The sequence below is a fragment of the Mustela nigripes genome, chromosome 5 (assembly GCF_022355385.1).
Source record: "Mustela nigripes isolate SB6536 chromosome 5, MUSNIG.SB6536, whole genome shotgun sequence".
Lineage (NCBI taxonomy): Eukaryota > Metazoa > Chordata > Mammalia > Carnivora > Mustelidae > Mustela > Mustela nigripes.
The window spans coordinates 52,132,116-52,145,607 of NC_081561.1; the positions used below are offsets into that span (position 1 = coordinate 52,132,116).

Here is a 13,492-nt window from a genome sequence, read left to right on the forward strand (position 1 = left end):
ACTAAGGACAGTTGTGGCAATCAGGGAAATCTTTCGATTGGACGGGGATTGTAAATTTAACTGCTACAGAGCAGTTAAACTCACAGGTGGAAGATTGACTTTGCTTATTCCTACTTTTGTTGGTGTAAGGGAAAAGTTTGTTGAAACCCAGAGCAGAAATTCAGGAAGGTACCATAACAATATTAATTTAGCAGAAAACAATTATATGGGATAGGCATTAACTAGGCAAAGAGGAAAACCTGCAGGAGGAATTTAGCCTTTAGTGCTTATTATGAATTGGAGGCTCTTGACATCGATTATACTGCAGGTGATGAAATTAGAATATTTGTTTGTTAGTGCATTATAGATAAAGTACTTAATTTCATGCAAAATAGGTTTGTAAACCCAGTTCATGAAATGACATGGGAAACTCATATACCTAAATACCTAATAAGGAGAAGGGTCTGTGGGGCTGTTCTTTACTGATGCTATGTATATGGCTAATCGGTCTCTGTGGCATGGCCCATTTTATCCTTATTTATTTTCTTATTTATTATTCTTTATTTATTTTCTTCTCTTCTATTCCAGGCCACTGCAGATAGTTGGTAGCCAATTTGAACAGCTAGGGAAGGGGTTGGAGTAGACACAGACATATGCAGCATTTGACTGTGGGGACACTTAAATTCTTCCTAAGAAGTAAAAGAATACATCTGTTTCTTTGTTCTTTATTCTGCTTAAAATGAACTTCTGACTCACTATGACACTCTAGAATGAAAAAGCACATATAATCTGTATCTCTTTGTCTGGTCTATGAATTAAAAATACACAAAGAAATTTAAAATAAACCATACCCAGAAGAAGAAATAGTGAGGCCGTATCTCTCATTTTCCTGGGTATGAACTGAATGAGGTAACATGACCTTTTGTTCCCAGGTACAGACATGGACATAAAATACATGTCTTGGGAAGCGACTCCTGAAAAAACAACTGGTAAGTATATAACTTGGTTTTAAATCAAGCTATACTCCACTTAAGTTGTCGTGTATTTTATGGACACATCCGATGGCAAAATGTTAACTATCTTAAATTTGTGGAAACTACTAAATTTTTCTTAAATATATTTATTTATATAAGCATGATGTAAGCTGTGATGTATGCTAGTAGAAGCAAGACTGTTGAATTATGTAAATATTAATTATGTTTGTGGCTCCCCTGGGTTTGATTTATCTTTTCTTAAATTAGAACAGGGAAATATCATAAGAAACAATGTGATCATCAGTGTTTCTGGCACCGAGGGACTGTCCAGTCCTGAAACGTTGACACCATCTGGTATCTATATCCGTAATCCAACCAACATTATAGAGGTAAGACCTGTAGCTCCACTAGGAAGGTCAGAGCTTGAGAGGCCATAAAATTCATTCCAGAAGTTATTTGGAGGAGTGGAAGAATAAGATGGCATAAAAATGTTTACTAGGTGGCACACTGGTATTGAAAAACAACTTTATGATTTTATGTTAAACAAGTGCTTTGGTATAAATGTAATTATTCTCTCAGAATTTCTGTGAACACTCTTTGAAGCAATATCTATCTACCCGTGGCAAAACAAAGGAGATATTGATTATTTTCTGGTCCTTTAGATTAACACAAACTATAATATCTTCCTGAGCTGTCTGCTGTGGTTTCTGATTTTTGTCCCAATTTCAATAATAATTAATTAAGTCTTCATTGTTTTCCTCTGTAAATGTGGTCATATTATTGCCCTTTAAGAGTATTCAGAACTAGGGGTCAGGGCCCCTGGGTGGCTTGTTGGTTAAACATCTGCCTTTAGCTCAGGTCATGATCTCAGGGTTCTGGGATTGAGCTCTGCAATGGGCTCTCTGCTCAGTGGGGAGTCTGTTTCTCCCTCTCCCCCTTCCCCTGTTCATGTTTGTGTGTGCTCTCTTTGTCTCTAAAATAAATAAATAAAATCTTAAAAAAAAAAAAAAAGAACTAAGATTCAGCAAAGTCACGAGGTATATGAGATCATGTCAGATTCCAAAACAAATAAAGCACACTCTGATGGCCTTTTTTGTCCAATTATTTAGTACAACTTAATGTTACTTTTCCTTGGTAAATTTACCTCTAAATACTTTAAGAAATTAAATTTTTACAGTACCGTTTAACCGTAGATCGTGATTGAAGAGTTACATCGGAGTAGTGAAAGGCCAGTTAGTTTCCTCTTTTAATGAGTCTATCCTATGGATCATCTACCAAAGGGTTAAGGGCCTCAGTCTTCCGGGACACTAGTCTGACATCTCTTGTTTCATGGCAATTATGCCAGATTTCTGAGGAACCGAGAGAATGAATGTCTCTCTCTGATCATCTGTTTTTAATTACCTTCAGCTGAGTCACCCCTAATAAAAGTCATGGTTGTCTCCTCAACCTTCCTCCAGACTCTTAATTATGCTTATTCCAAGCACAGCACTTACACACCATTTTAGGTGCCTAATAGGGGCAGCTAATATGCCAGTTAGGAAAGGAAGCAGAACTGCTTTAGACTGAAAGAAACCAAACTCCACAGCCAGGGCAACAAGAGCAGCATTTAACGTGTAGGTGACGTTGGGGCTTGTTGGGCACTTATGCCCGCAGCCTTGAAGCCTAAAGAACTGTGTTTCTTGCATGTCTCAGAAGGCATTACTTGACTACACTGAAATGCCCAGAGGAAAGTAGGTCCTCAGCTTTGTCCAGTTCATCTTCCTGCCTGAGGCTGGAATAGATCTAAGTCCTGCATTGAATGCCAGGGGTAATGTCCATCTGACTTTGCTTCACTGGGTAGCACAGTGGAGTGTGGCCACGGGTCCTGGCCTCTTGTCTATTGGCATATCGAGTTTACTAGAGGCGCAGAAAACCACAGGGCCATCTAAAAAGCTGATTGTTTACCTGAGCTTTTGCAGACTGACCTGTGAATAGTACCAAATTAGCAATGAAAAAACTGAATCAAAAGCAAGCTGTTTGTTTCCCATTAGATGTTTCCTATTTCTATTTCATTTATTTTTTCCTCTTATATTCATTTTACAAAAGTGAAAGAAAATACAACATATATGTTTTGAGAATGAGGCTTTAGTTTAAGCTGGTAGTGTAGATTCATTAAGCATACTTATTAGGTGTTCTTAACATTTTCTGTGATGACCTTCAAAGTCTGTGGTTTTCTTTTCATTAGTTTATTAGTCTTTTAGATCCTAGCATAGTATCTGAGACATAGTAGTTGCTCAGTAAAAATTAATTGAATATAATGAAAGTATAATTCCATAATCAAAGAATGGAGGGAGGAAAGAGAAAAGTAAAGAATAGATTCCAAGATCCCACAATCATTTTGATGACTGAAAAATAAAACATTTATATGAAGCAGCATTTAAATCCCATGGGACTTCTCTATTAAATATTGCACAACACACGCCAGTTTTTTAGCTGCATGTCACTGCTGTTCTACTGTGCTATCTCTTTTATATCCTGTTGTTTAGAATGTATCACTGCTAAAGTCGTAGGTGATAACTGTTTTATGTGGCAAAACCTAAAAATTATCAACTTCTCTTGATCCTAGGCATTTCAGTTACTGAGTAAACACTAAGTTAAAGTTTATTAAGCGTGTCCTCTGTGGGAGATACACAGAATACTTTGAAAAATCTATTTTAGAAATATGCCTTACTTCCAAAAGGATGATAAGGAAGCTATGATAACAAAGATGGGTGTGTGTGTGTGTGTGTAATTGATTTGTGGAACAGGAAGGGATTTAGAAAAATTTGCCATCTCCCAGGGTATTTTTGGTATTCAGGAGAGAGACATTCCTGTACTCTCTGCAACTGTTTCATGGGCTGTGGCTTCTATGTCCTACTCTACCTGAAAGAGAGTCAGACTATCCTGAAAGAGAAGGTAGTCAAGTCTTGGGTATGCTCAGTTTTTGTATCCTTTTCTTCTGCCTTGCTTTGATGTTTTCTTGCAGTCTGGCAAAATATTATTATTTTTTAAGATTTTATTTATTTATTTGACAGAGAGAGATCACAAGTAGGCAGAGAGGCAGGCACAGAGAGAGAGACAGAGAGAGAGAGAGAAGGAAACAGGCTCTCTGCTCAGCAGAGAGCCTGATGTGGGACTCGATCCCAGGACCCTGAGATCATGACCTGAGCCGAAGGCAGAGGCTTAACCCACTGAGCCACCCAGGTGCCCCTGGCAAAATATTTTTTAAAGTCACTGTATTTGTATAATTTATTGGGATTTTTCATTTTTGTTTCGTTAACTTTTAAATTTTGACATAATTTTAGGTTTAGAAGTTGCAAAAACATAACCAAGAGTCCCTGTGGGCCTTTCCCTTAGCATCCTCCAGTGTTACCATCCCCATAACAATCACCATATAACAGCTGTCACTGTAGCAATATCGAAACCAGGACGTTGTCATTGGGACAAAACTGTTAACTGAACTAAAGCCCTCATTTGGACTTAAAGAAGGTAACACAATCTTAGTGTCTGGGCTACCACTTCTGAAAGCCTTGACTCTCCCACTCTTATCAGGAGTCTGACCTTGATATCTCTGACTTGGCAGGCAGGCAGAGAAGAAACAGTCGATTCTACGGGGATTTATGGTGACATGTTATTCCCAGTTGCCTTGATCCAGAGCCTAGGACACAATGCTCTGTCATAGTGTACAGAATTCACCTTGGCTCCTCGTCAGCCACTTGGACAGCATCCTCATCTTCAACCGTGCACAGGAGGAGGGGATTTCAAGTGTGATATTCCTCTGTAGTTTTCTTAAGCATAAGTGGTCTGTCTCCTGGCCCAGGCTGCAGCTGAGCCAAGCCCAGGACAGTTTCTGTGAGAAGTGAAACCTGAGCTTTGTGTCTTCTTGCTAGGGATAGGATATTCAAGCATGCTCTTCCTGTTTGAGTGTCTGAGGAACTTGCGGTTTGCCTCCGAATACTCCCTAGGTAGGCCTTTGCCATGCTTTTCAAAAAACAGATTGGTGGTGGCTCTTCTGTGCCTCACCTGTGGCATTGACAGCATCCCTTTCCAGGCAGTCTTCCCTCAACTCTCCAGAGTCTGAGACTATGACTCCATTGATGAAGATCTCTTGCTGTCTAGAGGCTCCGTGGCTCCATGTTTTCAGTAGACATACCCTCTGTCAACCTCAGGCTGGAGAGTCTTTGCTCTCAAACAGCAAGGGCCTGTTCACTTCCAAAACTCTAGAGTATCCCATGTGTATGTAGGCACTGGAAATTTTCCATGACCAGACTCCTGTTTAGGATAGTCTGTGGAAAAACCCTGGAGACAAGCCCTTTGGAAACATCCATTTAATTTGAGGGGAATTTGTTCTGGTTTGTGAATCAATTTTGTAAGGAATTCTGTGTTTAAAGGCCAATTTCAGTTCTCTAGCTCTCCCCACTCAATAGCTAATGTATATTTAAGAGCTGCCTGAAGGGTTAACTCACTTTTTTTTCCTAGTGATTATAGATGCACACCTCAAGGAGCTGGCTTACTTGGGCAGTTAATTTCTCTCTGGAATTTCTCTTGCTTGAATGTCCATAATACATTGACTTCCGCAAAGAATTGATTTCCACACAAAATTCCCTGCTTGCCTTAAACCCTTCCCCACAAGCCGGCGGCTGCCTGCATAAATATGTGGTTTTTCCTCATGAATCATTTGTAGCATACCCAATTGGAATGGAGAGTAAAAAGGGCCAGGAAGTAATGTGATCTGACTGTTCAAGTGCTTCTTTTATAAGAAAAGTGAGCCTTACCAGCTAACAGAAGACCAAAGTTATAATATCCTGCCCAACTATAAATGCACTTGGAAAGCATTTATATTTATATATGTTCACCCAGATGTTCCATAAATGCTAATGACACCAGGGCAAGTGATTCCACAAATCTATTCATTTGCTCAAAATATGTACTCTCTGAGCACCTGTCTGGCCAAGGTGATGAATACGGGGATAGTCCGTAGAATACATTCTTGAAATATGTGAATCTTTTCCCTCCCGGTAGAGTCTTGGTGATGAATGAGCATTTCATTGGTAATGATATCGAGTTGTATGTCCCAGTGAGATATACGTTTCTCATTGTTTATATACTTGCAGAAAAGGTGGGTGTTTCAGAAACCCCTTCTTCCCTAAGTCTCAGTGCTTTTCCCATGGCTCAAGTATGCTAGAGACATAGCTACTCCACGAAGGTTAAGTGGAAGGTGGAAATTCACAGGGACTTCCCTAAGGAAGGTTCCAGTTGTGTAATCATATCAATCAATAGCCATGTTACTTCCCTGTGTTTCTGTTAGGACTGAAGTGTGTATTGGGCACTTGTATTTGCCAACCCAGGGACAGTGATCCTTCCTAAAACTTAGAACCATGAGCATATTTCCTGTTTCTTAGCATGTAGAAAGAATTGAGATAACTGATTTGATGCTAGTAAGTATTCTTTTGGGAAATGCCTGATGGCAGATTTAAATTTTTTAAAAGATATAAATACCTTCCCGGTAAAGACTGTCAAAGTATTCTTATAGTAATTAACCATGTTTTTATATTAGGTGGTCTTTCCATAAAATCTGGAGATGGGCTACTAGAAAGCAGGAATTGTTTCAACAATGCATAGCACCAGTCTAGACCAGGGATTCTCAGTCATGGTAGTATTAGTATTTTAGGTGCTAATTCTTTGCTGTGAGAAGCAGCATTCCTCTTCTCTACCCACTTAAGGTCAGTAGCATCCCTCCCCCTCAGTTGTGACAACTGGGAACATCTCTAAAGCTTTCCATGCTCCCTGGGAAATAAAATCATCTCTGATTGACAGCTCCAGCTCTAGACTATGCCACCTCAAGATGACTGGAGTCTTAGAGATGGCCCAGGTTCCCTGAAGTCATGTTAGTATATTGAATAGTAATTCAATTTCATATTGCATGATGTCCCAAAGTCACTTGTGCCAAGTTCCGTGTGGTAGGTGAGATATGTACTTAGAATTTTAAATGGCCTCAGAAAATTGGAGAAATACTTGGAATCCAAAATAATGAAGTACAGAAGTAAAGGGGCTGCTGGTCCACAAAGAAAGAACATGTTCTGGAATGGAGTAAAAAATGAGGAATGGCGGGCTAATTACAAATACTCAGGATGAGAGAGCTTTCTGGCATACAGTGAATAAAAAGCTAAAAGTTAAGGAAACAGCACCTTAATTTTGTCAGCCTGTGTTGGCTTCCCGATGAAGTGCTTGTTGCTGCCTGCCGGCCAGGCTTCCACTAGCCGTGAACTCTGGTCCTCACTGATGCTTCCGCAGAACCAGGAGACCTCTAGGGACTAGGGCATTGGAGCATTGGTTCGTATTCTCACATGAGGCAGAAGTTGAATGTTGCTGGTTTTAAAACAATCTGTTTCAGTTTTTCATCAATATTGACTTTACTTGGTTCTGTGTGTGAGCGTGTGTGTGTGCGTGTATGTAAGTTCTTAGTGGAACATGTGGAACACCCAGAGAGGACAAGACTTTCTCTCTCTTTTTTAAGATGTTATTTATTTATTTGACAGAGAGAAAGAGATTAGGGAGAGTGCACAAGCAGGGGGAGTGGCAGCCAGAGGGAGAGGGAGAAATAGTTTCCACTGAGCAGGGAGCCTGATGCAGGGCTCAATCCCAGGACTCCGGGACTATGACCTGAGCCGAAGGCAGTCATTTAACGAACTGAGCCACCTAGGCATCCCAGGACAAGTCTCTTTAAAGTTCCCTTCTGTGAGGAGAATTGCTATCTAATGGCGGCTGGTGGTCCTCTCCGGTTCAGAGAGCTACCTTTAATAGCACCTAAAATCTTCTCATTTAGGAATTAAGTATAAGAAAGTATAAGTCTAGAATGACTGGGGCTGTGTGGGCTGAAATGATTTTGCTCAACCTAAGGATAAACAGAGAAGAGCTATAAGTAAGAATGTGTTTGGAGTCTCTACCATCAGTCCTCCCTCACTCAGAATGGAATAAAACTCCTTGAGCCATGTGAGAGAATATGAGAGAGCTCTGCCCTGACTAGCCAGAACTTTCTCCATGAGTTCTAACCCTTTTTTTGTGTCCTGTTCTAACATCCATATTCCTCACTCTCTGTATCAGCATTCAATAGACATTACGGCAGTCTCAATCTTTTCTTCTGTTGTTCAAAAAGCCCATCAGTAGCCAGTCCTCATTAACTTTGCGTCTACACCTTGATAATGCTCAATCCCTTCATGCTGGAGTCTCAGAACCCTAATCCTCCTTAAACATACTCTTCAAAAATGTCATGTCTTTCCCTGCTGACTAGTGGGGATTGGCTCAATCCCACACCCATGTTTTACTCTGGGCCCTCTGAACTGCCATTTTCCCCTTTGGTGGGAATGGAAGGGATTTTATACTATCTGGAATTTGGGTGAACAGAACAACTCTTTAGTTAAATCTGACCTGAAAAATGCTCTCCAATTTTGAGGAAACCTATATTCAGGTAGCAACATCCAAACACTATGCTATGGGCTCTGTGACTTTGAGGAAGTTACTCAACATCTCCAAGATTCAGTTTCTTTGTGAAATTGTGATAATAATATATAACTCAGGATTGTTGTGAAAGTAAATGAGAATAAAATCTGGTACCTGGACAATAGCAACTTCTCTAAAAATCTTTACTCTGAATATTATTATCACGTTTGGTTCTAAGTTAAGAATGAGATAAATATTTCTAAGGGAAAGAAAAACTTGACATAAATATAACTTGCACTGAGTTGGACTACCTTTTTGCTGGGGTCCTGGGAACAGATAGCTCCTGGGGCCCTGATTGTCTAGGTCTCTATTCTCCTTCAGTTTTCTGTAGTGGCCTCCAAGTGCAATAGGCTCCTAAGGCAGCTCTTGGCAAAATCACCAGGAAGTGAATTCTTTCCAGTGTTTCTCTCTTCTTTGAACATCTCCTGGACCCTCTGATGAATAGACAGTACAGTGTTAGTATCTCAGTCACCTCCAGAGCAGTAGTTATCAAAATGAGGTCAAAAGATCACTTACATTGGACCCACCTGTGGTGCTCAAGAGTGCAGAGTACTGTCCTCCAACCCTCCACCATCAACTTCAGCACCTGTGAAGTCAGAATAACTAGTGGTGGGGACCTAGAAATCTGTATTTTATATGCTCCAGGTTAGGGTTTCCAGACAACATACAACATATGTGACTAAGTTTAAATTTCAGAAAGATTAATAAATTTTAGTGTAACTATATCCTATATAATATTTGAGATATACTTATATTAGAAAAAAAGTTGTTTTTTTCAAATCTGAAATTTAAATCTAACTTGGCATCTGTGTTTTTTGTTTGCTAAATCTTATAGCTCTATCCCGCATGCACACTAAAATTTAAGAAACTGTTCTAGCAAAAGACTCACAACACAGTCCTACCAAGCCCTGTTTAGAGGCAACTATGGCACTGAAGTATTGTTTTAAAGAAAGACAATGTTTTGTTGGGTTGTAGAGCATCACAGTGCCTTTTGCTTTTAATTCTCTCTTCTGTGACTTGATCCTAATGTTTGGGATGAGCTTTCCCAGTCCCATAGCATGAGCTCCCAGGAGGTGAGTTGCTCGTAGGAATAAGGCAGTTTTCTTATTGTCACACCAGCAAGGCCACGTCAACCCCCCAGGTGATCAGGGAAGAGCTATGCAGTAGCCTCTGGATTTCCATTTGTCCCTGGAGCACAAAGCTTGGGCCTGAGGCTGACTGAGTGTCCTGTTTCTTGACTTCTATTCTCTAGGTAGACATGGGCATCTTGGCCTCAGACCAGCCTCTGAGGCTGAGAGAGAGATGCACATACTTGCCTAGGAAGTAGTCCAGCAGTTTGGTCTCTTGGCCCTTCAATCCTCCTCCTGGAACATGGAAGAGCCAATATACCATTTACCTTACTGCCTGGAGTTAGAGGTTGCAAATTCAAATACCCATGGGTACTTGCCTGGTATCATAAATAAGTGACACAGGAAGGGTGGGGACTATGCCAGAATAACCATAATCCAAGAAGGCAGGCACTTCATAACCCCAGCTGGTCCATGGCTACCCCCACAGGAATTTGCACTTTGTATTGTTAAAAAACTGAGAGTCTAAATTTTTATATTAAGTGTCCCAATTGTAAAATACTAGAAACAAAGTCACAATTTTTATAAACATTGGGCAGGCCAAGCAGAATACCTCTATATACAATAAAAGACTCTTTAGGGAATTAATTTTCTACTCTTTCTTAAAATATATTACACAATGATGAGTCTATATCAATATCTTATTGAGTTTATAAAGAGAATCCATTGTGTTCAGTTTGATCAGAATTAAAGCACCAATCTCATGTGGTCCAATGGAGAATTTAGATTTTATATCAGCATATAAAAGACATCAAATTATTTAGGTAGGAAATCCTATAAAGAAATAATAAGGTGATTAAAATGATCTAATCAGGAGAAGAGGACATTGAGGAGATTCAAGCTGGTATTTGATCTCAGACACTGTGTCTCAGTGCATAACTGTCTCAGAACAAAGGCATAACTAGTATAATCAGTGGTCTTCAACCCATAGCCAAATCATTGATTTGTTTGAAGGATTGGAGAGGACACTTTGTATAGACTTGGCTTTAAAGTAAGCCTTTGGCTCCAGTACTATTTCAAACACCAAAGTGAAGGGCACATACTGATGAAGAAGGAAGCCTTTTACTGTGGAATCCTACAAGACTACTTTAACATGAGATACCACTTACTAAGGTAAACAAATTACAGCCCAGTTGAGTTGCACTGAGGAAGAAAAATGAGAGTCTATCTGATTCCTGGGGTCGGGGGGAAGGATTGGGGTGTGTGAAGAGTGCATGAGCCATGAAAGTATCAATATACTTGGACAGGAAGTAAATTAAGAGAAGCAGAATGACCACATAGAAAAGTCTTTCTTTCTGGCAACCTTATAGTATCTGGGATAACTATTCTTTAACTATCCTTAATTTCTGTAGGGAAACAGGGTGTATGTTGCTGGTTTGGGATACTTTTTTCATCTGGTGACCAGCCAAACATCACAAGCTCCACTTCTCTCCTTTACCCAGAATATTGCACATTCTTGTACAAGGTAAACTTGGGTAAATTCATCTACATTTTGGGTGTGAGATTTAACTATTTTTTTTTGTTTTTTTACAACACTCTCAGAGAGGTGGTAATCTGGGGCATCCATGTACGATTTTATGATGCACCTGTATAAGCATTTTGGATTATAAAAGTTTGGTGGTGAAGGGAAGGAAAGAGATAGGGAAGTCACTGGAGAAGGCAGCGGGACAGAGTGCGTCTTTCATATATGGAGACATAAAATTCAATAGAGAGAGCAATTAAATTTCCAAGGGATTAGAAGAAACCAGGAGGTGAGAATGCTTGGGCTCAGGATCTGAGTAGGGTGAGGAGCCTTTGGGGAAAGGCTCTTGGCTGGGGACAGGTACTCTGGTAAGAGGGGAGGGGATTTGTTCAAGGTTTTGGTACATGAAGTTCAGATCATCTGCTAAGAGCAAGAGCTGGGAAGCATGGTGGGAACATGGATGAAATGTGGACTTCAGAGTCATTCAGGCCCTGAATCAAATCTTGCTCGACTAGAAAATTTTTGTTTGCTTATTTCTTGTTTTTTTTAAGAGTCAGATCCCTCATTTGTGTAATTTATGGAATTACACAAATTTGTGGAAGTTTGATGTGATAATTAGAGATGACTCCTATGATGCACCTAAAGGACCACCTAGAATATAGTAGGAACTCAGTAATTGATAGCTATCAATAATTATGATAGTATAGTGATACTGCTCTGATGGACAGTGAGAGGAGAGTGGAATAAGGATTCAAAATGATTGCTGTGCCATCTTGAAAGAGCTAAGTCTAGAATTAGCACATGTGCCATGAATTTATCATTAAGATTATGAAGTTTTACCAAGATGCTCTCAGCAGCTCTGCGATATGAGCAAAGAAGATACCTAGAGTCCTGTGAAGGTAGTGCATTTCAAGGAGAAGAACAAAAGTCGGAGGGAGTAACGGTGCTCGTATCCACTTTCCTAGTGTGTTCTAATGGGCTAGGCACAGGTGTCCAGTCTGCTAGGAAGGGGTGAACCTAGAGAAAGGCTGGGAGAAGAGACTGAGATTTTGGCAATCTGCATCTGCTGAGATGGAAGCAGGTCATGGAGGGTCACAGAGAGGGAAGGCTGAGGGGTGGGCAATGCTGGACAGGGAGAAGGCTCATAGGCCTCATCTCCACTCTCCTTATCCATTACCTTCATTTTATATTTCCCAGTGAGAAAAAGTGGGACATTTGGAACACAGAAAGTGGCTGATTTTCACTCTTTGTTTTGCTTTCAAGGTCTGGTCTCTTTATTTACCCTCAGTTTCGGCCACCTTGGGATAATGGCAGGGGCCCCACCCTGTTCCAGAACTTCACAGTTTGGGGAAGTGCAGGTGGTGCCCAGGTAAGCTATGTTAGTTTTTCATTAAATTGTCATTTGTTCTCTGAGGGTAGTTTATTATGTGTCTCTATTTAAAGGGGGATGGTTTGGGAGCCATAACAATATTATCACAGTATTAAGGAGCAAACAACATCATAGATGTGTGGGAAAATTGTTGAATGAATTCCTACTCTGGAAGCCAGGGTCAGTTTGGTTCTACTCTGGTGACTTTTCAGCAGCTCTAATGGAAACAACAGAATCATAGAAATTATAAGCAGGAGGAATCATAGAGGTCCTCCGTTCCTCACCTCCCATGCCTATTTAGAGATAAGAAATGAAGGCTCAGAAACTAAAGGGATTTGCCAAAGTCACATAGTTAGTTAATAGCACAGCCTGGTGCAGAAACCAGACACCAAATGCTGTGCATTTGATATCTTAATATCCTGAATAATGCATGCTTCAATCCTAAGAAAATAATGATGTTCCTTATTGAAAGAAAAATTCCAGCTCACGATGCCATTCTTATCTTTATCAATGAACCACATTTTCTTCAAAAAGGAAAAAGTTCACATTCAATCATTCACTTTTCATGAACATAGTGATTTCTTGTAAGGAAGCTTTGGGTGCTCACAGTTAACAGCAACATACAAAATTTTCCACGGTCACTCTTTGGTGCTACACAGAGAAAATTACACATACTTGGTCCCTGCCACTTAGCAATCTGGAGCCTAAGATATGTAGATGAAGAAATAGGTTTACAGGGCATTCAGGAAGCAGAATAAAAACATATAATTAAGTTACATTAAGAACGTTAGACATGTATTTCACATATCCAACAAGAGGAAGATGATTGTGGATGGGAAAAGCCCAAAAATATATAATTAGGAACAGGAAGAATACCAATTTTATTTAGTGTTTTGTTCTTACTTAACTTTATAAAGTACTCTGTTGCCCATAAACATTATGAATAAAGGAGTTACAAATCCAGCAGAAACATTGGTTGAGTCCTGTCTTAAGCAGAGAAGAAATTCATGCCTTACAGAGACTTATACTCTGTTTTCATGCTCTTGAATAACCTTTTTCTAAA

The 13,492-nt window shown here is 39.9% G+C and overlaps 1 protein-coding gene across 12 annotated transcripts in view; it reads left to right on the forward strand.

Moving 5' to 3' along the window:
- Window positions 1-13,492, forward strand: part of PKHD1 (PKHD1 ciliary IPT domain containing fibrocystin/polyductin) — a 478,342-nt gene that overhangs the window by 190,240 nt on the left and 274,610 nt on the right. For all 12 annotated transcript variants that reach the window (XM_059400266.1, XM_059400267.1, XM_059400265.1 and 9 more), the window contains 4 exons: window positions 912-968; window positions 1,221-1,342; window positions 10,951-11,063; window positions 12,324-12,429. In XM_059400266.1, the coding sequence (XP_059256249.1) occupies window positions 912-968; window positions 1,221-1,342; window positions 10,951-11,063; window positions 12,324-12,429 (398 nt within the window). The remainder of the gene's footprint in view (window positions 1-911; window positions 969-1,220; window positions 1,343-10,950; window positions 11,064-12,323; window positions 12,430-13,492) is intronic.